The sequence below is a fragment of the Myxine glutinosa genome, chromosome 9 (genome assembly GCF_964187855.1).
Source record: "Myxine glutinosa chromosome 9, kmMyxGlut1.1, whole genome shotgun sequence".
In the NCBI taxonomy this organism is placed as follows: Eukaryota; Metazoa; Chordata; class Myxini; order Myxiniformes; family Myxinidae; genus Myxine; species Myxine glutinosa.
The window spans coordinates 11,515,383-11,542,819 of NC_136269.1; the positions used below are offsets into that span (position 1 = coordinate 11,515,383).

Genomic DNA, 27,437 nt, shown 5'->3' on the forward strand with positions numbered 1-27,437 from the left:
TGTACGGCCAGGCCCTCCGCGTCCCGGGCGAGTTCGTGCCCGACGCCACCAGCCCCTGGTCCGTCGCGCGCCAGCGCATGGACTTCCAGGAGGCCACCCAACGTTTCGCCCCGGTGCCCACGTCCCGTCACGGCGACCCCCAATCCTACGTCCCCCCAGCACTCCGCACGGCGGAGTACGTCTTTGTGCGCCACGACGCGCACCAGGGGCCGCTCCGGCCACCATACGACGGACCCTTCCGGGTCCTACGACGGGACAACAAGTCCTTCGTCGGCGGCCGAGCGGACCGGATTTCGGTGGACCGCCTCAAGCCGGCCCACATGGACGTCGGCCGGCCACCACGGCGGCCGCCCCCTGTCCACTGCACCCCCCCTTCCGGTCACCCGCCACCACGGCGGCCGCCCCCCGTCCACTGCACCCCCCCTTCCGGTCACCCGCCACCACACCACACCGGACCCCCCCCCCCCCCCCGGCGACCAGCCAGGGGTCGTTTTGGTCGGGTCATCCGGACCCCCCTCAGGTTGACCTTCGTGGACCAAGTCGATTCTGGGGGGGGGCGTGTGTAGCGACCCATGGGTCCCCCAAAGCTCGAGACCAACAACAGAATCTCCGGGCCCAAGCCGGTGACGTAACCGGCGGCCAAACCGCGGCGCCGAGGTTATAATCCTTTGCACCTGTCGGTCACATGACCACCAAAGCGTGCCTCGCCTGAGAGGCGTGGTTTTGGTTCGAATATATATATGCGAACCCGATAAACGGGCTTTCAGACTTCAGAGTTCCCGAGATGATTATACAATAAACATCTTCTCGGACGAGTTTGTGTCTTGTCCGTCACTTCGTCCGTCTCAAGCAGGAGCGCTGCTCCTTCAATATGACATTTAATCACGATTGTAATTTGTATTGAGATATTATCAAACCAGCAAACAGTCATCTGTTCACTTCCGGATTCTGGAGCTAGTTCCGTTGGTCCGTCACAAAGTAGTAACTAAGTATTTTGTATAACGATGTGTAACGATGTAAACTTGTCGAATAACGGTGACGATCTCAGAGTTAGAGATAACGAATGTTGTGGTTATGAGGCGGTGTATAGGTTGACAATTGTGTGCAGCACTGGTTTATTTCTGGGTTTATATGAGCTTCTATTTGCTAGTTTATAAATTTACAAACAAAGTCAGCTCCGTGGAGCGTTCTCCTGCATCCGTTGTGATTGTTACTGAAACATTCAGGAAACAGGATGCGGAAGTGGATCTCGTTCTCGTGGCCGAGTCGAATTATGGATCGTACGTCACGTGGTGCACGTGTGGTAAAAGGTGAAGCCGATTGTGAATCCCGACGACGCTCATTCTCCCTCAGATCGACGTTTCCAATCACGGCCCTATTATGATTTCCAGTAAGTGGTTGTATTTCTTCTACATCTGATAGTACTTATTATTGATTTGTTTTAAAATGCTCGTGCCGATTCAAATAGTTCGTAGAACGTTGTGCAGAACGGTTATTAATTAATCTACTGTAATGTAATGACAGCACAAACTCGCAAAAAAAATGTGGTGATTGTTTTGTCTGACTTGTACAGCGGACATCAGCGGGTGCTTCTTCATCATCATATTCATGGTGGACAATTAGCCCGAGGTTAATTATGGCTTGTTAGTTCGACGATATCGAATGAACCAAACATGGACACGATGATCTTTACCCCGCGTGGCGCGTGTCGAAGCGAAAAAGCGGGATCCAGACATTGGTTCACTTTGTCTATCTGTTCGGGATCCAGCTATTGCCATTGGTTCACTTTGTCTATCTGTTTGGGGTCCAGGCATTGGTTCACTTTGTCTATCTGTTTTGGGGTCCAGGCATTGGTTCACTTTGTCTATCTGTTTGGGGTCCAGTCATTGGTTCGCTTTGTCTATCTGTTCGGGATCCAGCTATTGGTTCACTTTGTCTATCTGTTTGGGGTCCAGGCATTGGTTCACTTTGTCTATCTGTTTAGGGTCCAGGCATTGGTTCACTTTGTCTATCTGTTTAGGGTCCAGGCATTGGTTCACTTTGTCTATCTGTTTGGGGTCCAGGCATTGGTTCACTTTGTCTATCTGTTCGGGAGCCAGCCATTGGTTCACTTTGTCTATCTGTTTAGGGTCCAGTCATTGGTTCACTTTGTCTATCTGTTTGGGGTCCAGTCATTGGTTCACTTTGTCTATCTGTTTGGGATATAGACATTGGTTCACTTTGTCTATCTGTTTGGGGTCTAGACATTGGTTCACTTTGTCTATCTGTTTGGGGTCTAGACATTGGTTCACTTTGTCTATCTGTTTGGGATCTAGACATTGGTTCACTTTGTCTGTTTGGGGTCGAGACATTGGTTCACTTTGTCTATCTGTTTGGGTCCAGTCATTGGTTCACTTTGTCTATCTGCTTGGGATCTGGACATTGGTTCACTTTGTCTGTTTGGGGTCCAGTCATTGGTTCACTTTGTCTGTTTGGGGTCCAGGCATTGGTTCACTTTGTCTGTCTGTTTGGGGTCTAGACATTGGTTCACTTTGTCTATCTGGGGTCCAGCCATTGCTTCGCTTTGTCTATCTGTTCGGGGTCCAGCCATTGGTTCACTTTGTCTATCTGTTTGGGGTCCAGCCATTTGTTCACTTTGTCTATCTGTTTGGGATCTAGACATTGGTTCACTTTGTCTCTCTGTTTGGGGTCCAGTCATTGGTTCGCTTTGTCTGTCTGTTTGGGGTCCAGCCATTGGTTTGCTTTGTCTATCTGTTTGCGATCCAGCCATTGGTTCGCTTTGTCTGTCTGTTTGGGGTCCAGTCATTGGTTCACTTTGTCTATCTGTTTGGGGTCCAGTCATTGGTTCACTTTGTATGTCTCTTTGGGGTCCAGTCATTGGTTCACTTTGTCTGTCTGTTTGGGGTCCAGCCATTGGTTCGCTTTGTCTGTCTGTTTGGGGTCCAGCCATTGGTTCGCTTTGTCTGTCTGTTTCAGGTCCAGCCATTGGTTCACTTTGTCTATCTGTTTGGGGTCCAGCCATTGGTTTGCTTTGTCTGTCTGTTCGGAATCCAGCCATTGGTTCGCTTTGTCTGTCTGTTCGGAATCCAGCCATTGGTTCGCTTTGTCTATCTGTTTGGGGTCCAGCCATTGGTTTGCTTTGTCTGTCTGTTCGGAATCCAGCCATTGGTTCGCTTTGTCTGTCTGTTTGGGGTCCAGCCATTGGTTCACTTTATCTATCTGTTTGGGGTCCAGTCATTGGTTCACTTTGTCTATCTGTTTTGGGTCTAGACATTGGTTCACTTTGTCTATCTGTTTTGGGTCTAGACATTGGTTCACTTTGTCTATCTGTTTTGGGTCTAGACATTGGTTCACTTTGTCTATCTGTTTGGGGTCCAGCCATTGGTTCGCTTTGTCTGTCTGTTCGGAATCCAGCCATTGGTTCGCTTTGTCTATCTGTTTGGGATCCAGCCATTGGTTCGCTTTGTCTATCTGTTCGGGGTCCAGTCATTGGTTCACTTTGTCTGTCTGTTTGGGGTCCAGACATTGGTTCGCTTTGTCTATCTGTTTTGGATTAAACCCTGGTGTTGGGCTAGCGGCTAGGGTGCCGGCTTAGGATCCCAGGATCCTGGGTTTGAATCCCGGTCGATCGCTGAATTAACGCCAGGGGGGTTGACTCAGCCTGTCATCCTTCCGAGGTCGGCTAATTGAGTACCAGTTCACTGGTAATTCCCTGCTTGTCGTAAAAGGCGACAAAAAGGGTTGGCGGCAGGAAGGGCATCCGGCCGTAAAACATTGCTTCAAAAAGGGGACCAAAAAACAACAACCACGGTCCCCAAAAAAGGCCAACCCCCGCTTTGCGGGGAAAAATGGCCTCTAAAGGTGGTTTTTTTATTTATTTATCTGTTTTGGATACAACCATTGGTCAGTTTTGTCTATATGTTCCGGTCCAGTCATTGGTTCACTTTGTCTGGCAGTCAAACAAAACTGAAAATCATTCCAAACAGGAAACTTATCTTTAAGGACGTGTTGAAGGACAAACGGGCACCAAAACTAATTTTCTCCTCGTCCTCTTCCCTTAAAGATGGGTGAGGCCTCCTTCCACTCCCCCAGTACGTCCTGAATCTCACGCCTACTCTCCACCACACCAGCTAGATTATCTGCAGACGACATCCTCCCCAGAATACCTCTCATGTTCACCTTCCTGTTTAGCAGCTCCATCACCATGAGTTGACTGAGAGAGCTTCCCTGCTTCCAACCGATGTTCACACTGAAGTGCTATGACATCCCAGGCCCAAGACAAGCTCTTCCCGCCTTTTCCTTGTGCATCACTTCCACCAACCTAACTTCTGCTTCTGGGAACCCCATCAATCTCAGTATCACCATTTCTTTTGGGACAGTTTCATAGGCCGTCTCCAGATCCAAAATCCCAAGGCCATTTCACCTTGCACCTCCAACCTCTTCAACACTTGCTGCTCTGGGTGAACATCCCATCTGTCGTCGTCCTACCCTTTCAAAACCCCTGCTGCTTTTCTCCGATCTCCATCTTCACACTCTTCCTTATCCTGCCATCCAGAACCCTCTCCAGCACCTTCATGCCATGACTTAGGAGTGCGATTCACCTGTACTTCCCCAGATCTTGAACATCGCCCTTCCCCTTCCATATTGGCACAATTAACCCTGTCCGCCAATCCTGTGGAATTGAACCCTCTCTCATACCTGCATTCAACAGCCTCTTCGTCCAACTGACTCAGACTTCTCCTGCTGCTGTTATCATTTCTGTGTACACCATCAATGCTTGGTGCTCTTCCCTTCATCCTCTTCAATGCTGTCTGCACATCCTCCTCGATGATCTCCACTAGCTTCACCATCCCCTCCACATAACTCGGTAGCTTCCTCACTTCCTCACCTTCCTCAAGCTCCAACTTGCCATTGCTTCCTCACCAGTTCAACAGCACCTTGAAATATCCTTCCCACACCTTCAATACTATCCTCTCTCTGTCACTAGCCTCCGGTCACCATCATTGATCACTGCCCCTCCACTCTGCCCCATCTTCATGTCCTCATCCCTGACCTGAGCCAATTAATTCAGCATCTTCCCACCATCCTCTTCCAACTCATGCACCTCTTCTATATCATTCCTCCTATTGAAGGTGTGGGAAGGATGTACATTGCCTATAGAAAGTCTACGGCCCCTTTCAAAATTTTTCACCTTTTGTTCCCTTGTAGCTAGAAATTAAATTGCATAAAATCAGACATTTTCCACCGTTATTTACACATAACCCAAAACTTCCAAGTGAAAAACACATTCGACAGATTTTAGAAAATTAATTGAAAATACAAAACTAGAATATCTTTGTTTGATAAGTGTTCATCCCCCTTAAAATAGCAATTGTAAATTAGCTCGGTGTGACCAATCACCTACAAAATCACACACCATGTTAATGTTCCTCCATCTGTGTTAAATTGTAGCATTTCTGGTTAATTCAGATTCCTGTAGGTTTCCTTTGTTGGAGAGTGGTTTTCACAGCAGACTCTACCATGAGCACCAAGGAGCTTTCAAAAGACCTCCAGGATAAAGTTGTGGAAAGGCACAAATCGGGGGATGGGTATTAAAATATTTCAAAGGTCTTGAATATCCTTTGGAGCACAGTCAATAAATCATTAAGAAGTCGAAGGCGAATGACCCTGCTTGGATCAGGCCGTCCCTCCAAACTGGATGACCAAGGAGGAGACTGATCAGAGGCCCAATTCAACACCGCGCACTCTCAGAACTGTTCAACAGAGGACCCCGGCTCATAACTTGTTCAAGCGCCTCTCTCCTCAAAAACTGAGGTGGGGGCTTTGCGCAAAGGGTTATATTGCCACGCCCTTAGCCCGCATCGAATGTTCCAAACCATGCCTTTTGACGCAGTGCTAAGCCACTCCCTTCGAGCCCTGATTGGCGGCTCGTGCTTACCGGCCACTCCCACTTCTCCTGTCCCGCCTTCCTTTGGCCTGTCTCGACTTGTCAGGCCGGCCTCGTGATAATTTACGCCAAAAACCAAAGCACCGAAGTGGCATAAAGCATTGGAAGGGACCTAACTCTCATTATTCAACTCAACGCAAACTAAACATAGGAAAGGTCTACGCTTGAACACGTACTATGAAATAACTGATTTTAAACGAGGCTACATGTTGTAGTGTGACTATGAGGGGAAAATTAACCTTTATTTGTAAAAACACAGAACTGCAACAATATTATAGTTTTGTATTTTTAATTAATTTTCTGAAATTTGTAGAATTTGTTTTTCACTTGGAAGTTGTGGGTTATGATGTGTAAATCAAGGTGAACAAGTCTGGTTTGATGCATTTTAATTCCAGGCTATAAGGCAACAAAAGGTGAAAATTTTTGAAAGGATGTGTAGACTTTCTATAGACATTATGGTCTTCCATTCATCGTTGGTTTCATTGAAATCCGTTGATCCATTCTCAAGTTGTAGAACGACAAATAAACAGACAGACATGGCTCCTTTTATAATATAAATTATGATGAAGGTTTTGGTGAAGATGAATGTATGGCCAAGTTTATTGTCCACCATTGTTCTCAAACAACAACAACAGCAACAACATGCATTTTAAGGCCATTTTCCCTGCTGGAGCAGGGGTTAGCCTTGCGGTCCCCATGACAATCCTCTCCATTTTGCCCTATTTTCTGCATCTCTCCTTGTTAACCCCCTTGCCCGCATTTCTTCTTCCACCATCTTCAGCCATGTCTTTCTCGGTCTTCCCCGTCCTCTACTTTCTTCTACATTCATTTCCATCACTCTTCTCAACCAGTCACTTTCATCCTTCCTCAACACATGACCAAACCATCTCAACCTGTTCCTCTTCACAGCATAAATCACAGGCTCTATTCCCATCATCTTTTGCAATTCATCATTTGTCTTCCTCTCAACGATACTCCGCACATCCATCGAACCATTCGCATTTCCACCCTTTCCAACCTTCGTTGCTGCTCTACGTTCATTACCCATGTCTTGCTCCCATAAATCATAACACTTCTCATACATGCAGTATACATACATCTTTCCCTTCAGCTTCAACGACACTCCCTCATCAGCACGCCACTCAGTTCCCGAAACTTCTTCCATGCACATCCCACTCTAGCAACCGTTGCTGAGTCTGATCCACCTTCTCCATTCAGCACGTCTCCGAGGTAGCAAAATGTTTTCACACCTTCCAGCTTCACGCCGTCTCCAAGATCCAACTCAACATTTCCTCCATCTGCAGCTCCCTCTGTGCACACCTTACATTTGAATGAAGCTGCCACACTGGTTAATGACCCTCTCAGACCACTACATTTTTGATGAACCCACTCAGCGCACATTGTACATTGAATGGAGTTCACTCCGACACCCTTCCTGCACACAGCACAGGGCCACTTCCCAGTTCTTCGGACCTCACCACATACTTTACCACTTGCCATCACCTTCGTCTTTCCGATATTCACCTTCAGACATTTTGTCTCCATACATTCCTTCCACTTGTTCATCTTCTCCTTCAGTCCATCCATACTTTCTGCAATCAACACCAGATCATCTGCATACAACAACTCCCACGGTAAACCCTCCTTTACGTTCTGAGCCAGCACCTCCATCACAGCTACAAATAGCAGGGACTTTGTACCGACCCCTGATGCACTCCCACCTTCACCTCAAACTCACCACTGTTCCCGTCCTTCGTCCTTACAACTGTGCGCGCTCTTTTGTACATTGCCATCACTACTCTGATCAACCATTCCTCCACTCATAACTTCCTCAATGCCCATGTCAATACTTTGTGTGGAACCATATCGAATGCTTTCTCCAGATCAACAAACCCAAGAAACAACTTCTTCCTCTTCTCCATGTACTTCTCCTGCAACTGACTCGCAATAAAAAGCGCGTCTGTCGTTCCTCTTCCTGGCATAAATCCAAACTGCATTTCGTCGATCTTCACTTTCTTCCTTATCCTCCTCTCCAACACCCTTTCCAATACCTTCATTCCATGCTCCAATAACTTTATCGCTCGGTACGAGCCACACTCCAGAGGGTCACCTTTCCCTTTGTACAGAGGGACGAGGGTACTCAGTTCCCAATCCACTGGAATGCGGCCTTCTTTCACCACCAGATTACAGATCTCTGTCATTCTCTTCACACCCCAACTTCCTGCTGCCTTCAACATATCTCCCACAACTCCCGTCGGCCCTCCCGCTTTTCTACTCTTCATTGCTTTTATCGCTTCCTCAACTTCCTTCTCAGTTATCTTCTCTGCCAGTCCTAAAACTGGGTTACTCTCTATGTTGCCATCCCATTCATTCTCTGTATTCAACAGCATTTCCATATATCTTTTCCATCTTCCTTTAATTCCATCTGGGTCCACAACGATTTGTCCCACTTCATCCTTCAAGCAACTCGCCCCCATCACATCACACTTCTCTTTCGCTATCTGCTTTGCAATCCTGAATACTGCTCTCTGACCCTCTTCCGAATCCAAGTGTTCTCCGAACATTTTCCTACATACCTCTTTCTTTGCAGCCTTTTTGGCTGCCTTATAACTTTCATGCTCTGCTGTTTCTGCTCCCATACCCTACGCCTTCTGCCACTCCTTGAACTTCTTCCTCTTCTTGTCAATCCTCTTTCCAACTTCATCATCCCACCACCATGTTTCCGAGTGCCTCGGTGGTCCTTTTGTCCATCCACATACCTCACCAACTGCTCCCAACAGACTAGCTTTCATTGACATCCAACCACTTTCAAGCTCAACCACATCATCCTCTACCCTACTCAGCCTCTCTTTTAATGCCTCCCTTACTGTCACCTCTTTCAACCTCCACACCTTCATTCTCAGTTGGTACTTCACCCGCCGATCCCTCCTCGCACCTTTCACCCTATGTCGCAGACAACCAAGTGGTGCTGTGAAACAGCCTCCTCCCCCGGGATCACGTTTGTGTCCCGGAGGTGCCCCCTATCTCGCCTATGCACCATCAGGTAGTCAACGGTTGTCATCGACCCACCTGACCTGTATGTAACAAGCTTATTATCCTCTTTCTGGAACTGAATATTACAAATCGGCAAACTCCAAAATCCTTTCACCTTCTCCATTTCTCACACCATATCCGTAACCCCCATGAACTCCCTCAAAACCATCCATACTCCTTCCCACATGTCCATTTAGGTCTCCTCCTACCACAACAACTTCCTCATCTTTCACGTTTTCCATCAGCTTCTCTATCGCACACCAGAACTTGTCCTTCTCTTCATCGCTCCGACCAACCTGCGGAGCATATCCCGAGATGACGTTCACCAAGAGCTTTCCAATCATCATTTTCATCATCATCAACCTATCACTCACTCTAGTCACACTCACCACACTGTCTACAAACTCCTCAGAAAACAGGACACCAACACCATTCACGCCCTCCAGGCACCCTTGCCACACAAACTTGTATTTCTGTCCCTGCCTGCCCTTCACAATTCTCACACCACTTCCCTTCCATCTCGTCTTGCACACAACATATGTCCACTCTTCTTCTGACCAATACTTCCACCACTTCTCCTGAACTCCCTGTCATTGTCTCTACATTCCATGTCCCAAACCTCAGAAACCGATCTCCACTTCGGGCTGTACCCTGCCCATATGTAGTTGTAATTGTCATGGTTCTCTTTTTCCACATGGTGTTCTCAAAAGCCAAGCATATTGACTAATTCCTCTAATCTACTCACATTCCACTAATAACTGCACTTTGTGTGGAAGGAACAGTACCTCAAGTGAGAAAACATCTGCCCAACAAGATTGACCTTTCAAACTTGTCTCCCTTCTCTAAATCCTGGTGAGGCCTTGTCAAGTCAGTCTCTGTAGTTTGCTCCCCTTCCATCCCTTCCCTCACTTCCAATGGCTCCACAGCTAAATCCGCTCATGGGAAAACCGAATGCCTCAATTCTGTTTGCTTCCAAATCTTGTCCCTCACCCCTCACCCACCCTTCCCTGTCGTACCCAATTGCTCCTGCACTCTGCGTCATTTGCACCTGAGAAGTTGGAGATGTTTCTGGCAACCCTCGACTCTGACTCTGCCATTGGTCTGGAGGGCATCGGCTCACATGTCCTATAAACCTGCTTTGCTGCTCTTGCATGTCCTCTCTGCCCTTTCCACCCTGTCATTTGCACGAGGTCATCTTCCATCTGCTTGGAAGTTGGCCAACATCACCTGCATTATATAAAAAAGGTGCAAAAACGAATCCCCTCAACTATGAATCCTCTTAAATACAGACCCATCATCTTACTTCCATTCATCAGCAAGGTCATGGAAACTATCATCGCAGTTGATAGGAAATCCTTTCTTCTCTTCAACCACCTCATCACAGATCACCAATTTGGTTTCAGACAAGGTAACTCGACCATGGACTGCTCGTCCAACAATGGATGGAGGCCATCAATTTCAGACATGAGATCAGGGCCTTCTCTCTAGAAATATGTCGTGCTTTTGACACAGTCTGGCATTTTGATACAATCCCCCCTTGCTCTACCAAACTCTCTGCTTATGGCATCCAAGGCCAACATGCCTTACTGACTTCCTCCACTCTTGTAGCCAATGTGCGGCACTCTACGGAATCCCTTCGTCTCCTCTCAATGTCAGGCCTGGAGTGCCCCAAGGCAGTGTTCTAAGCCCCATTCTATTCCTAATCTTCATAAATGATCTCTCTGACTCCATCTATTTCTGGTCCTTTTATCTATTTCCTCCTCTTTATCCTCTTTATCTATTTGCTGATGACTCCACTCTCTGCCATGACATTCGTCACCATTCAGAGACAGAGACAGGCAGCAGCCTCTTCCCACTCTTCAGTCCTTTCCAAAATCACAATCTGGTGGAAGCAACCTTCTCTGTCTTTTAAATATCATTCTTCCCTTCATGGTTTCAAGACAGCTGTTCACTACCATCCTGATCAGGTCAGTCTTTTGTGTCTGCCACTGGTCACATGTAACCCAGTGCTACCTGCCACATGGTCATTTTGTTGGCAACTAAACCAACACCCCTCACTGGATTTGCTCGTGGGGAAGGTGACTGTGACACCATGCCAGCACCAAAAACAACACCTGGCAAAGGGCAGATGAGCATCTGTAGAGAGCCAACGGCCATCCAGTAAGGAGTTGGTGTCTCCTAAAAAAAAAACACCCATCCGGATTGGTCCGTTTCGAGTCATACCAAACACATTAAAAATGGTACGTGCTCCTTCCTTGCTTGACGTTCAGCCTTTAAAAGGATAAAGCATGGACATGCCCCATTGGTTGGCATCCATGGGGAGGAGGAAATGCTCCGCCGCTGGAGGAGGAAATGCTCCGCCTCCTAAAGGCGGCGCCATTGTTATGTCGTCGCTGGTGTCCAGAGTATCACGGTAAGTGACGGCACTTCCCCCAAGGGTGCATATCCGTACGTGCACAGTGTGTGCCAGCTCCATTTTCAGCCTTGGACCATGTATTTAAAAACAAAATCCAAAATGATGATTGTCTCCACCCCGTCACCCCATAAGCCACTCGACCACCCCAAATTTTGTTTCTGTCTCCATGTTGTCCCCCATTTTTTTTTTGTCCAGTTTTTCTATTTCCAAAAATGTGTCATGAGTCTTGTTTCACCAGCATTTTATCAAATAGCGTATTTACTCCAACCACTTAGAATCCAGACAACTGCAACCGGCTCCGTGACTGAGTGTGGTGCCTGACCTGGATGCGCGTGCGCGTGTTTACGTTGTGTTGTTGGGGTGTTGTCCCTGAGCAAGCTGCAATACTGCACTATATTTCTGATTACTTTCTGGCACAGGTGCAGCAAGCAGTTAATGTTGTATCATTTCACCTTGTGGAAGGTGCGTGGCAATGCCCATGGCAGAAAGTTATATTTTCCTTTATAACAATAAAATTGTAATGCTGATGTTAAATACCACGGTTTTGATTTTGTTGCCTTGGTGTATGCGACGTACTGCAAGTTTTGCGTGTATTTCAATTACCGTGCTTCTATGTTGCCCTTCCTTTTGTAACCATGTGGTGGCAGGCTTGTCAAGAGGTTTAACTGGCATTAGTGTGTGAAGATGTTTTATTTTATTTTTTTAAACCTTTTTTATTTTTCCTTTTGATAGATGTCTTCTTCTTTCCTTGCGCATGTAAAGTTCTTGAAAAGGTAAATGGCTTGTTGTGGTCATCGTTTACCTTTGGTGCAGGTGGTATGTTTTATTTGCATACAGAGCTGATTGCATGAAATGTGCAGGTTGCAATTGCCTTACTGATTATGTATTCAATTTGTCATCTCCAAACTGTTGCAGAGGTTCAGGCGGAGTTGAAAGTCGAAAGCAGCAGCGATGATTTGGACGACAATTCCGAGTTTGAGACCGGTGGGGAGGGCGAGGCACTGGAAAATGATGGCCAAATCTCCCCATCGGAGGACAACCCCAACGCTGGCTGGGCCGATGCCATGGCTCGGGTTCTGGGTAAAAAGACTCCAGAGAGCAAACCGGTGATCTTGTCCAAAAACAAAGAGCACCAGAAGACCAAGGATGTCAACAAATCGGAGATCCAGCGATGGAAGGTCCAGGTTTGTGCGTCCTGTGGTCTGCTTACCATTTTCAAGTTTAGGTTTGATCATGCAGGAGGCCTCTAATAATTAACCCCATCGCTCTCCTCTTGTTAAATTTTGCTTCTTTTATTTATTTATTTTTTCTTCCATCAACATCCATGACATGGAGATTGCTGTTAAAAATGTGCTGTGTTTTGTTTTTGCGATGTTTAGTTTAACTGCAGAGTGGGGCCTACCCAACAACTCAAGTTTGTCATGTGTTGATGGAAGCATGCTCTCCTATGAGCTGACCAGGCAGAATTGAGTGAAAACATGAATGATTTGCATGACGAGTCATCGTCGAGATGTTGTACGAGCCGTGCCGATCGCTCAGCAAAGCCGTTGTACCACCCTCGCCACAGCTACAGAATAAGGAAGTGAAGGAGCAGCTGTGTCGTGTCAAGCCAGACACTGTTGGAGACAGGGAGAAGGAGCGGAACCTGCAGAAAATCGCCACCAGGTATTAATAGGGAAAAGGACTTTGAGAGTGAGGATTAGGACCAGGCTGCTGTTGATGTTGGGGGCAGTTACTTTTATTTTTATTCTGCTCTTGCTTTTTGTTAATTCAGGTGTATGGACATGTCAATGCCTCTCTGCTATGATAAGATAACATGGTTAATCTGTACTTTATATCCCCATGTATTCAGACAATTCAAACTTGCATCTGCACATTCCGCCCCCCTCCCCTACCATTTCCTTCCCCCACACAGCATGCCACACGTTTGCCTTCCGTGAATTGCTTCCAGGGAAATCCCGTTTGAAGTGTACATTTACCATCCCAGAGCCCCAATCTTGACCCAACCACTCAGTGATGCCTTGGAAAGCCACCTGAGGCCTGGAGTCAAAAAGAGCACAGTCCATTAATTAACTTGCACTTGTTTTAAAGGTTTTGTGGTGCAATGTTGCACTTGATATCGACCACAATTTTCTGCAGGTTTGTAAGCGACGGTGACGTCCTGTTAGAAATTGAATACACGATCATTTAATTAGCCAGCATTTTATTTATTTATTTTACGACCTCCATACAAATTTTGCTAAACGCCACATCATGTCACCTGTTCCTCTGTGCTGTTCATGAAATCCGTCCCACGCTCTCCCCACCAACTCCTTCTACAGTCATACGTGTACATGGCACCTCTTCCCTTCATTGCAAGTTACCTCCTCTTTGCAGTTATTCCAATTCGGCCCTCTGCAACAACAACAACAGCAACAACAGGCATTTTAAGGCCATTTTCCCTGCTAGAGCGGGGGTTAGCCTTGCGGTCCCCATGACAATCTTCTCCATTTTGCCCTATTTTCTGCATCTCCCCTTGTTAACCCCCTTGCTCGCATTTCTTCTTCCACCATCTTTAGCCAAGTCTTTCTCGGTCTTCCCCGTCCTCTACTTCCTTCTACATTCATTTCCATCACTCTTCTCAACCAGTCACTTTCATCCTTCTTCAACACATGACTAAACCATCTCAACCTGTTCCTCTTCACAGCATCCATCACAGGCCCTCTGCAATCTCTCCAAAATGCCTCTGCCAGATTAGATTTATTTTCAGACTTCTCACTTCACTCGCTCCTTCTCGGTTCACTCGGAGGATAACTCGCCCAGGACTCTCGTAAGGAGTGGGGATTGAAGAGAAAACATAAGGAGGAGATTGTGATGACAGTTGAAGCGACTATTTGCAAAGCATGTGGGGAAAAAGGTTGTGGGGAATCTCCCAAATTTGCGTACATAATAAGTATGTGGCTCTTGGAGTTAGTGTGCACATGATCGCTGGGTATCTTCTTACAATGTAGATATAAACGTCGTGACAATGCGGTGTCCTATAATCATTGAATACCATGGTGTTAAAGTCTCGATATCACCAAATTTAAACCCTCACAACAGCCCAGTGGTTCCCAACCTTTTTTGGTGGCGACCCTGATTACAATGTTGTCCTGCTTGGTGACCCTAAATGCTATACATGCAGTTAATGACCTATCGTTTTGATACATTGTTTATTCATATCGTTTTATTGAATATATATATATATATTGCTACGGTTTTGAGGCCGGCGGCGAGATCCGCAACAATATATATATATATATGGCAATGTACGAGAGAGCGCGCGCAGCTGTAAGAATGGACCGAACAGTGGTGAGTTTGAGGTGAAGTTGGCAGTGCATCAGGGGTCGGTACTAAGTCCACTACTATTTGTAGCTGTGATGGAGGTGCTGGCTCGGAACGTAAAGGAGGGTTTACCGTGGGAGTTGTTGTATGCAGATGATCGGGTGTTGATTGCAGAAAGTATGGATGGACTGAATGAGAAGATAAACAAGTGGAAGGAATGTATGGAGGCAAAAGGGCTGAAGGTGAATATCGGAAAGACGAAGGTGATAGCATGTGGTGAGGTGGAAAGAACTGGGAAGTGGCCGTGTGCTGTGTGCAGGAAGGGTGTCGGGGTGAACTCCATTCAATGTACGGCGGTTAACAAGGGGAGATGCAGAAAATAGGGCAAAATGGAGAAGATTGTCATGGGGCCCGCAAGGCCCCCGCTCTCGCAGGGAAAATTGCCTTAAAATGCCTATTGTGTTGTTGTATATTATATAGTACTTAAATTATATGGTGATATTTATATTATATGGCGGTACTTAAAGATGTTGATTAAACTCAATAATAAAGATGTTGAGCCTTCAACTCCTCCACCAACCCCACTCTGGGACCTCAACTCCCCCATCACCCTCACTTCGCATTCCGGCCATCACCCTCAAAACCCTATTTTCTGCATCTCCCCTTGTTAACCCCCCAGTCCTCAACTCCTCCACCACCCTCACCCCGAGTCCTCAACTCCTCCACCATCCTCACCCCGAGTCCTCAACTCCTCCACCACCCTCACCCTGCGTCGTTAACTCCTCCACCACTCTCATCCCGAGTCCTCACCATGAGTCCTCAACTACTCCACTACCCTCACCCTGAGTCCTCAACTCCTCCATCAATTCCACCCCGAGTCCTCAACTCCTCCACCAATCCGACCCCGAATCCTCAAGTCCTGCCTCAACCCCAAGCCTCTTCCACCACCCCCAACCTTAAGCCCTCAACTTTGACCACTCTAAACCCTCTCCAAGTCTCCCTGTCGAGCCCTCCAAATCTCAATCTCTTCCCCTCTCTCCACTCCCTTTGTCTCTCGGCCTTGTTTGTTTATTGGTTAATGAGACGACACGTTTTGAATGTTGGGTTACGTCGCATGTTAGAAAACCACAGGAATCCATACGCCCTGTTTATCTTGCTTTGGAGAGAAAGTTCTGTTTGCTCAGATGTTTCACTTTATGGTCTCCTATTTAATAACGTTTATATTTTGGGGGAGAAAAATAAAAAAGGTTCAAATTGTATTTTTTTTTTTTTTAAACATAAATTTCATACATAGCCTCGTTTTGCATCGAGCATTGGACCTTTTGCTTAACAATTATCCCTGCCCTGTAAGGTTACCAAGGGTTATTTTGGGTTCCATGCTACTCGTGTTCAGTGTGAGTTTAATTACCCAGCTGGCTCGGTTATCATGAGGCAAGGCTCGATGGGATTTAGGCATTATATGTTCGCATTCCGGCCTCAACGTCGGTTTGATGAAAGCTTTCCAGTCTTGCTTGTGGATTTTCTGATCTTTTGGCAGCGAATTTTTGCTCCCAGGAGGTTGGGTGGGTGAAAAGCAAAATGATAAATGAATGAGGCCTTGTTGCTGTCTTCTTCGCTGGCATTTGTCAAAAATAAATAAATAAGTATTTTTAAATTCCTTTATCTATTGCTGTTCAGAAGCAATCCTTGTCCTATCACGTAGTCGCTAGTTTTAAAATAGATCCACTTTTGAGTTTAAATCCTGATTTTTTTTTTTTTTTTTCTGGTGTGTTAGAGATGTCCCTTTCTCGTGATATTTAAATGGGAATGCTAAAACTGCTCATTGATGGAACCCGTCCTTACCATTTATATATTCGTCCTCTGCGTATCTCTGCCGTGATAAAGTCACTGTGTCTTGGCTTTGGCTTGACTAACATACTTGTCTTGTTTTTCATCATGGTGTTTCACCGGCGGAAGGCGAAACAAACAAAAAAAACCCCACTCCATGGCCGAATACCACTCTGTGCCGAACCGCTGCATTTATAATTTACCTGTTTTTGTTTTCTTTCTTGGCTCAGGGGCGTGGTGCAGCTGTTCAACTCTGTACGTAAGCATCAAAAGGTCATTGAGGGACAGATGCGAGAGGCTGGGCCTTCAAAGCAAAAGCGTGCGAAGTTGTTGGCGAGTGTTTCACGCAAGGACTTTATTGGCGTGCTGAGGGGTTCTGCCCCCGGAGGAACGGCACCCAAACCCAGCCCCAAGGAGATCAAGGTGGGGCGGTCATGAAACTGTCAACTGATTTTGAGGCACTAACAATTCCAGTCTTGTTTTATTGAATACCTGTGTTTTTTGTGCTATATATCCTTTTTGTCTAACTGTGTGTGTATGCGTGCACACCTGCCTGTTTGCTCTCACACATTCGTCTCATTGTTCACCACACCTCTTCATTTTCACTTACCCTTCTCCCACGCCCCTCCCCTCCACGAGGTGACCCCATGTTTGCTTTCTTGTTTCACTGTTTATTGTTTGTGGGTGGAGCTGTGAGGTTAACTGGTAACATCCCCATTGCTGAGATTGTTTCTCACACCAAAACGAACTAGAGAGTTCATGGAACACCTTACCCCACAAGAAGTCACAACAATCTTGAGAAACAAGAACATGGGCGGTGTCTGCAAGCAGCAAATTTGATTGGTCGTGATGACGTAAAATACCGTAATATTTTGTCCAATTACTGTACTGCTAAACGGAAGGGTTTGGAAAGTGACAAAAAGGCGATTTGTGTTCTCGTGTTCAAGTATATAATTCAATTGAAATAAAATAAATTTTAAAGGTCGTAGAAATAAAAAATTCGGAAGTTTACCACCGTAGATGCAGCGTCTTTTACATCCACTGATTTAACACGTTACATTAGTTGTTTGGGTCCTTTTATGATGTTGTTAAAACAGTAAGCTTCCTGTTTTACACTGCTCCTTTCCTATTCCATCTCCAGACACTGCATGACGTCATTGCCGGGCACTGAAGGGGGCCCGGCAATGATGCACGCTGAAAGGGAGACTCAGTTTTCATTCCAGTTTCTTGTTACTTGCAAAATCGAAGACTTTTGAAGTATATTGGTCGGTTGCGGTTGTTAGTTAGTCAGTCTGTTCGTTTGTCACTGGCCTACAGGTCACAATTCTAAACAGTCATGAAAACTTCACCAAGTTGTAGAGGTCGATACAATTGAGAAGAATATTGATTTTGAGGTCAAAGGTTAAAGGTCATCTGGAGGTCAAATTTTTTATAATCGCCATTTTTAATCCGATTGACTTGAAAATTGAACAGCATTTGTATATTGTCACTAAATTGGAAAACCAACTATTTTGAGGTCAAAAGGTCAAAGGTCAACTCAAGGTCGAACTTCCAAAATCATAATGTTTTTCTGAAAAATCACTTTTCATCTGATTGACTTGAAAATTTAACAGCATTTGCATCGTGCCCCACTGAATTGAGAAGCCAACTACTTTTGAGGTCAAAAGGTCAACTGAAGGTCAAACTTCTAAAATCAAGAATTTTCATCTAAAAATCGTCGATTTTAATCCTATTGACCCGAGCTTTGGTCAAGATCGTCAATTTTGATCTTGATGAAATGGAAAATTTGCTGGATCAATTGCAACCTTTTTTTCGGGGAGAGTCTGAGGGGGCGGGGTGGGGGAGTGGATTTTGCAAGCATCATGCTCTGCATGACGTCTTTGTTTGTTTTTCCGGCCGAGATCTCAGCCATCCTTTGAGCTAGGGAGATGAAATTTTGTTAATGGTGAGCAAGTGCTTTTGCAAAAACTATTTTTTTGGTTTTTTGATTAATCAATTAATTGATTAGTTCCTTAATTATTATTGATTAATTAAGTACTGTACTTATTTATTTCCTTTCTCATCTGGCCAATATCTCAGGCACCTTTTGAGCTAGGAAGCTAATATTTCTACACGACAGTGACCAAGTGATGTGACGAGGAAGGATATTTTTGATTTATTGATGAATAAATTAATCGATTAATTATTTATTGATTAATCAATTAATTATTTTTTAAAATTCGATGAATGACTTGTTTAATTTTCAAAAAGTTACAGCTTTGGGTGATGCACTGGTCGTTTAGCTATGCTATTAGCCAATTGATTAAGAAAATATTTGATCATTATTTATTGATTTTAATTATGCAATTACTCAATCAATATTATTGTACACCTCTCCCAATACAGTCTCTGTGAGCGAGCTGCACGGCGGTATCGCCGGGCGCTGAAGGCGTGCCGGCAATGCTGCGCTGGAGGATATTTATTTATTTGGCATGGGGGCGGTGTACTTTGAATGTATCTGTACTTGTTTGGAATTATTTTTGATTTTGTTATTTTTTATTTATTTATTTATTGTCATTTTACAAAAATCGTGGTCCTCTCTGCGCATGTACAATCGGAATAAATTCAGAGCCAGAGTATTTATTGTTAAACTATGGGTTTGTTTTCAGATTTGTGTTCAAAATACAACATTCAATTGAAATTGTCGCTCTTTGATCATAAACTGACAAAATCAACTGACAGAGACAGACAGACAAAGTGAACCAATTGCTTAACCACACTTTACACTTCGTGTCTATGTGGGTAACTACCATTGAACCTTGCTTGGTGGACATTCACTGCGTGCGTCACTACCAACCCGATGGAGACTGTGATGAGAAGTCACTTTGTGTCTGTCTTTTTCTGTTTATTTTTTTTCTGTCTGTGCTTATTTGTCACCTCCACCACCGGAGGTGGATGGAGTTTGTTTTCACACATATCTGTCTATGAGCAGGATATCTCAGAAAGTTTGTCTGTCTCTCTGTCTGTCTCTCTCTCTGTGTCTCTCTCTGTGTCTTAGTGTCTGTCTCTCTCGGTATCTGTTTTTGTTTGTTTGGCTTTGTTTTTTGTGTTTTTCTTGTATTTTCGTGTTGTCTTTGTCTTGTATTTTTGTGTCTTGCATGTGTTTTTCTGTTGCAGTGTAGCATTTTTGAGTATTTAGCAAACAGGGCATCTTTTCTTTTTCTTTCAGTCAAGTTGACTACGAGTAGTAAGCTGCTTGGCATTGCTCACAAGTAGAGCTGGTGATGACTATTTCCTTTGTGAGAAGCTGAGACATTGGCCATTTGTAAAGTCAAATTGGTCTAGGCCCTGTTCTGTACCAATTTGTTTTTGCTTTGCTCTTTGAATGTCTCCCTCGTGGGACTTCGACCTCATCCACCCACTCCTTCCTGAAATGTGTGTCACTTTATCTGCAGATAAGTGTTTTTTTTCCTCCAGACCTTGATACATTCTCTTCTGTAGATGCCTTGGATGGCAAAGGACTCGCCGTCATGGCATCGAGGATGAAACCACTGATGGTATCCTCATGACGTTTACAAGGCTCACAAGGCAGACATCAGCATATGGCCTCCATAAAGTCATACCTTCTCTTGTAGTTATTTTAAAATTATTAATCTGAAAGCAGCTCGGTCACAATCCATAAGGTTCCATCATAAACAACCTTGTAGTGCTTACCTTTGCTTACAATATAAGCGTCTCCAAAATATTTTTACGTCATAATTTGTAAAGTACTTTGTTGAAACCTTCCTTCTAAATATTGTAATTCTTTATTACCAGGTTATTGTGCATATGTTGCTTCGTCATTTGACGGTATCCATAATCTTGCCTTACACTTTTAAATGTCGTATGAACTTCCTGTTCCAGCTTAAGGTGGAAGGTTCCAGCCTTGGCTACCGTTGGTTTTTCTTGTTTAATGAAATGTCGAGTTGAACGCGTCTTGCTTTCCTGTTGACGCCAATGCTCAAAACCAGCTGTGGTCAAATTACGGTTGTGGATGATTCAGAATTGAAACTTTTTATGGATGTAAAGGGCATATTTTGGAGAGGAATCGGTAATGAGAGAGGGGAAGTGATTGTCTTGAGAACGTGAAAAGGAAGTGAGGATTACAAAGTCCTGGTTGAAGACTTTGGACACAGATGACTGTAGCTTCGGCTGAGTGCAAACTATGAATGGGTTTGTAATGGGACGGCCGTGGTGCATGACACGGTGCGATCTGCGTAGTTTTGAAAGCCAAGATTGTATGTAGAGAAATGTTGATCACAAAAGAGATTCTAAATCAGCTGATGGTTAAAACATTTACCAAACTCCCTTTGAGCAAAATGTAAGGAATGAATTGGCTGGTGTGCTCCGGCGAGTTGTGAAGACCTGAAGAGTTATTGGGAATTTGGTTAATCGATGTTGACGAGAATGCAGTCGTTGAGACGAGGAAGCGTGTTCGTGGTTCAGGGTACGGTCAGTTCGTGAGACTTAACGCATGAAAATGAACCCCACACACGGCAATACAGCTTCACCTATCTCTCGGATGCTGCATCTGCATCACTCGCTTGATGGAGACAGACTTCGTCAACAAAAACGTTCTATTTTCACTAAAGACATTCTAAAGTACCATGTGCCGTATGAACCACCAATCGCAGACACCAACCTTCATTCTGAATTTGATAGGTTCATCTTTTCTTTTCTTTCCCCTCACCCCCGAATCCAATGTTCTTCAATTGTAGTCAATTACTCTCAACTTCCGAAGGGGTGCGAGTGCAGAGGGTTTGTCTGGCACGAGAGTGGAGGGTGCAGCATCTTGGTTGGCTACGCGTTCTCCACATCCTCGAGCATTCGATAGTCGAGCATCCCGCCTTGCTCTCCAAACTCTGCCTATCCAAGGACAACTGCACACAAGGTCTACTGACTTTCTCCACTCACGTAGTCAACGGGATCCTTTCATCTCCTCTTCCTGCCAAAGCCCAAGGCTTTGGGTCACATAATCCCAATTAACGATCTCTGACTCTTCGAAAAATCCTCTTTCTCTGCTGATGACTCCACCTTCTGCCTTAGCATCCCTCATCCTTCACATCGGCAGGCAGCGGTCTCTTCCTTTTTTTTTTTTTTTTTTTCTTTTTTTTTTCTATACAAGATCGAGGCTCGTGAAAGAGCAAGACTATCCTTTCCTTCTGTGCAGTCATTGATATAAATAAATTGGGAGTTGTCAGAAAGAAGTTGGAACACTTTGAAGTTGTCTTTCAATCCTGACAAATGTCATGCTGTCACTCGATTTCTCTGAAAAGGCTGTGTGGTGAACCGTCCCATGTGCTTCCTTCACACTCCTCTTGAAGAGGTTCACTCAAACTTTTGGGACCACATAATTATCAAAATTTGTCTCCAAAACCAGTCGCTTAACTGGGAAGATCTTCACACCGTTATTACAATCCATGGTGATCTTCTAACCATCTTCATCAAATAATCATCTTCATCGAATAATCTAATCATCTCCATCTAACCATCTTCTAACCATTCATCATGGTGATCTTCTAACCATCTACATCTGTCGTGCAAAGTCCTTCCTTGGCACACCTGAACTCCTATCCACCTATAAGGCCTTCATCCACAGCTTGATGGAATGCTGCTCTACCCTCTGGGATGCTGCATCTGCATCACTCCTTGCTCAGCTTGAGGACGTGGAAAACAAGGCCTTCAAGATCATTGGAATCGTGTGATGAAGCTGAGTCCATGGGCCTTTCACCTTCACATCGCAGGGAGGTCAGCGGTCTTTGCATTCTTCCGCCTCCTTTCTGGTCTTGCACCGTCTGCTCTTTCTGTGCTTTATCCCTCCCCCCTCCCACGCTTCTGCAGGGCACACATGGTCCACCATCAAACGTCTTCTGGTGAAACTACCTTCCTGATCCAGTGCCACTGTCCAGATATTCTCCCCCCCCCCCCCCCCTGCTATCTTCTTCACCCCCCGTCCCCCATGTCCTCCCCCTACTCTCTTTCTTTCCCACACTTTTTTTATCCTGCCAAGTCTTACTTCATCTTGTCCCTCAACCCTGATTTTTTATTTATTTATATGGTCTGGTACATTCTGGTTTCTGTGTCTGGCTGTTCTTTTGGAAGGTTCTGCCGTTTATTTTATTTGAACCAGCCCATTGTCCGAATCCTGGACAGGGATTGGATTTTCTCTTGAGATTTTTCTCAAACGTGCTCCCCATCTACTCGTACATCAGCAGCACTTTCCTCGCAGTTCTTGGGATTACTTGTTCATTGTGTGCGTGCCTACACGTCCATTTGGAATTGCACCCGAAACGTACATGCGGGGTAATTTGGAACTAATGGTTATAGTTTGTGGGAAAGCTTTTCAAAAGCATCTAACCCTGTTAATTTGAGCAGTTTTTCTGTCCATCGGTGGCTCCTATCCCATATTGGAGAGATGCCATGCTATTAGCCCACAGCCCACTTCCCACTGACTATTTTGTGGACTTATTGGCCCGGCGTCAATATGATCAAATATTTGTACAAGCCGCGTTGAAAGCCGCCCTGTGCCTGGGCCCTGCAGCTGGTAGCAATTAACAGGGAGAACACGACTGGTGGAGACGTCGGTGTGGGACCGTGCCGCGCACCATGCCAGCCGTTACTGTCCTTGCCCCACCAGGCTTCTGAGCTGGGACATGCTGTGAGTACGAAGGCCTGCAAGTGATTAGCATCCCTTTCCTTATCCTCAACCACTTTTCCAATTCCTCTTTTGGCCATTCCTTGTTGCTTTGCGCTTGGATATTTAATTCCCAGCTTTGTACTGACGTGTTCTGACTTGAGTGTATGTAGCGGAGCAACAAAAAGGAACGCCTCGGATTATTTACCACCTTTTGCTCTTTTGTTTTTCGAACTTACATCTTAAAACCATGCTAATTAAGGCACACTAAGCCAATTCCCAATCCAGCAGATGGATCGGTAGTTGTCTTGATGTGTTTGGAAGAGGTCGCAGCATGGTTATGTTTGTGGAAATGTTTTTTTTGGGGTTGTAATATTTCACCATTTTACTGCCCATTCCCTGTTACCCCTTCAGCCATTGGGTTTGCCACATTGTGTGGATTGGCATGATATGTACGTTAGATTGGACACTGGACCAGGCATGCAGACTATCCTTTCCTGTGTTGAGGCCGTAAAGGTGTTGTGTGACAGACAATGAGTCCTGGAAGAATTAGGCAAATGGTTGAAGGATAACAGACTGACATTGGACGAACAGAAAACAGGCAGACGCGAGTAAATGGTAAATGAGAGCGGAAAAGATTGCGCCGAGGTATTTGGGATCACGAGATGGTGCTGAAGGACTGGAGGGAAGATTGACGTTGAAAAGACGGAGATCGAGTCTCGACACTCCCGATCTCACGCTGATCTGATACCGATTTTTTTTTTTTTTTTTTTTTTGTATGCAAGATCGAGGCTCGTGAAAGAGCTAACATTAATCGCACAAAAAGTCAAACCGACACACAAGACACAAAAAATAAGGGGAGTGGCAGACAAGATGGGGAGAGAGAGGAGAGGGGTAAAGGACACAAACACAACATTTGAGAGCAGGGACAACGGGAGAAATGTGGGAGGGGGAGGGCTTTGGGGGAGGTGGGAGAGGTATAAAACATGAACACTGCAAGGACTTCCAGGAAAGAAGTTGGACTTTCAAACAAGGTGGATCTGGGGTGAATTAGTGGGGGTAGAAAAGATGAAAGTTTTGGATGGGGGAAGATAAGAGATGGTAGTGAACAGCTGTTTTAAAGACCTCGAGAGAGGAGTGGGATTGAAGGATAACAGACTGACATTTTGTGTGGAAAGGGAGAGGTTTGTGTTGAAAAGTTTTCCACATTTTGTGTGGAAAGGGAGAATTTGTGCAGAAGGGGAGAAATGTAACGGGTCCTTATTTATTTATTTATTTATTTTAAACACATCATTATTAATTGCTGTTTCCTGCAAAACGTCATTCTGCTTTCCTGCAGATATAGCAAACGAATTATGTGGTTGATCGATCTTCGTTTCTGTAAAATGAAGAGCTGTTCGTGCCGGTGAGGGTTGATTTGCGTCGGCGGACAGGTGGAGCAATGAATGGAATTGGCAGAACCTGATTGAGGTATGCTAACCACTGTGGGACGCCGCTTGAGAGATGGTGCAGTCGAGTTGCCAGAGTGAGCAAGTGGGAAAAAAGGGAGAAAATTATTTATGGAAGTGCTCCCATGAGTTTTTCAGGCACTCGGAAGAGGCTTGACCGGTGCTCAAGGGGAGAATTCCCGAGGCCAGACCGCTCGGCTTGATCAAATTTACAGACCCTTTGGTGTTCAGGTTGCTCTCTTGAGACGGCCAATGATATTCTTGTCTTTACTTTGGGACGTGTGAATGCAATGCAAACCTGTTTTTCTGTGGAACATCCTGAGTGATACGCAACATCGTCAGGGGCAGGAGGTGTTTCGGTGTACACCATTTAACTCCACTATTTGGAGAACCTTGTGACTCCATCGGATTGTGAGTAATGTGGCTTTGCTATGAACAATCCATCCTTCTGTTCAGTCATCTGCGTTTGTGGGTCGGGGCGTTCTGGCCACACACCGAGGCGTTACGTGTTCCTCAAGCCTTTCTTTGCTCGCTATTAACCTTTGGACGTGACATCAAGAAGTGCTAAAGAGGAGCAGTCTGTGATTACGCTGGAATCGACTGCTAAGTCTTGTTGATGTTCATCAGCCTTGGGCTTGGGGTTTGTTTGAGCAACTGAAATGTGATTGATAGCTTTTTGTTTTTGTGAGTGGCAAATTAAAACACCTGCAAATGGCAAGCAGCTGTCGAGTCTCCTTGGATTTATCGAGGCTTCCTGAGCGGTGCGGGGGATTCGGGGGGCAGGATGTGCAAAAACGGCCTCGTCAAAATGGCTTATTTGTCGTTTGTGACGAAATTGCACCAGGATTATGAACGACCGGTGCTCGTGCACTGTCCATCATGGCGTCACTCCATGAACGATTGGTTGTTGGAAATTGAGCGGATCGTTTCCAACGGAGTGAAAGTGGAGCAGGCCGCCGGCTTTGATGCACAATGCCACTGTTGATGCCTTGAGGGTTTGCCATCCCCGGGCCCACGTTTCAGGATAAATGTGTTCCTTCCTGATCCAGTGCCACTGTCCAGATCAATATTGGCTTTTCCAGTCCGCTCTGCGGTGGTCAGTGTGCGATAGAATTTGCCATGACTGTGCTGATAGTTAACCGGAGCTGCCTCTTGGGCGAACCTTGGAATGCCGAACCATTTAGCTGTGATGTTGGCAGTTTTCCATGTCACATTTGTTGCTCTCTACCTCCTTATTAAAGTAGATGTTATAAAGTTGTGTTGTCCCCTGACTGTGGAATGGCCGACGTTTTGCTTTTGATTTGGGAGAAATTTCATTTTCCCCACATCATAAAAATGCTTTAAATAGTCTTTACTGTATATTGACCCCTGACTATGGAATGGCCGACGTTTTGCTTTTGATTTGGGAGAAATTTTGAAACTGCGCATGCGCGGTATGACGTCATCGTTCCTGAGTGGACCTTCTTCTGTGCTGCGACCTCGTGTTTCTCTTCGACCAGTGACAAAGCCTGGAGGCCACAGGCGAACTCGAGCCTCGCTGCGGCGTCCAAAGCCACAAACCAACGGTGCTGATGCTTACGTGCTGATGTCCTTGGACTTCGCGCCAGGCTCTGGGCCGACCGGGCCGACGTGCATCGAAGTCCTTTCCAAGGGTGTGGTGCTGACCGGGCCGCCGTGGTGTTTGCATTACAGCCCGACCGCATATCGTCGCTTCGTGGCTGCTTTCCGCCGCCGAAATCCAGCGCGGCTTTGGCGATTCTGCCCGTTTGGAGAACACCCAGCGAGGCCTTCATCGAGGCTGAGCGAGCAAGGCTTCCACTGCCGAAATCCAGCGTGGCTTGGGCGATTTTGCCCCTGTTTGGAGAACACAAAACGAGGCCTTCATCGGGGCCAAGCAAGCAAGGGCGTGTCGGGACCTGGTTCGCGCCATTGACCGAGTGGTTCGCACCAACCGGAGCTGTTTTCGGATGACGTGCTGATGTCCTTGGACTTCACGCCAGGCTCTGGGCTGATGTGCATCGAAGTCCTTTCCAAGGGTGTGGTGCTGACCGGGCCGCCGTGGTGCTGACCGGGCAAACGTGGCGTGGTGCTGACGTGGCCCCCGCAGCTGTGATGCCCCCCACAACCCCCCCCCCCCCCCCCACACACAGAATGTCCATGTTTTAAACGTTTCCCAGTGTGTACCCTGTATTAGAATAGGTGCACCGTATCCCTGCGTGTTGTAAGAGACGACTAAGAGGGTTGGCGTCAGGAAGGGCATCTGGCCATAAAAACATTGCCTCAAAAAGAGAACCATGACAATTACAACTACATATGGGCAGGGTACAGCCTGAAGTGGAGATCGGTTTCTGGGTTTTGGGACATGGAATGTAGGGACAATGACAGGGAGATCAGGAGAAGTGGTGGAAGTATTGGTCACAAGAAGAGTGGACATATGTTGTGTGCAAGAGACGAGATGGAAGGGAAGTGTGAGAATGGTGAAGGGTAGGCAGGGACAGAAATACAAGTTTGTGTGGCAAGGGTGCCTGGAGGGCGTGAATGGTGTTGGTGTCCTGTTTTCTGAGGAGTTTGTAGACAGTGTGGTGAGTGTGACTCGAGTGAGTGATAGGTTGATGATGGTGAAAATGATGATTGGAAAGCTCTTGGTGAACGTCATCTCGGGATATGCTCCGCAGGATGGTCGGAGCGATGAAGAGAAGGACAGGTTCTGGTGTGTGATCGAGAAGCTGATGGAAAACGTGAAAGATAAGGAAGTTGTGGTAGGAGGAGACCTAAATGGACATGTGGGAAGGAGTATGGATGGTTTTGAGG

The 27,437-nt window shown here is 45.8% G+C and overlaps 1 protein-coding gene across 1 annotated transcript in view; it reads left to right on the top strand.

Annotated features, from left to right (window-relative positions):
* The first annotated feature begins 1,253 nt into the window (after positions 1 to 1,253).
* Positions 1,254 to 27,437, top strand: part of RRP15 (ribosomal RNA processing 15 homolog) — a 36,048-nt gene continuing 9,864 nt past the window's right edge. The window contains exons 1-4 of the mRNA XM_068129584.2: positions 1,254 to 1,390; positions 12,312 to 12,580; positions 12,964 to 13,061; positions 16,757 to 16,949. Coding sequence (XP_067985685.1) covers positions 1,381 to 1,390; positions 12,312 to 12,580; positions 12,964 to 13,061; positions 16,757 to 16,949 — 570 coding nt within the window. The 5' untranslated portion in view covers positions 1,254 to 1,380. The remainder of the gene's footprint in view (positions 1,391 to 12,311; positions 12,581 to 12,963; positions 13,062 to 16,756; positions 16,950 to 27,437) is intronic.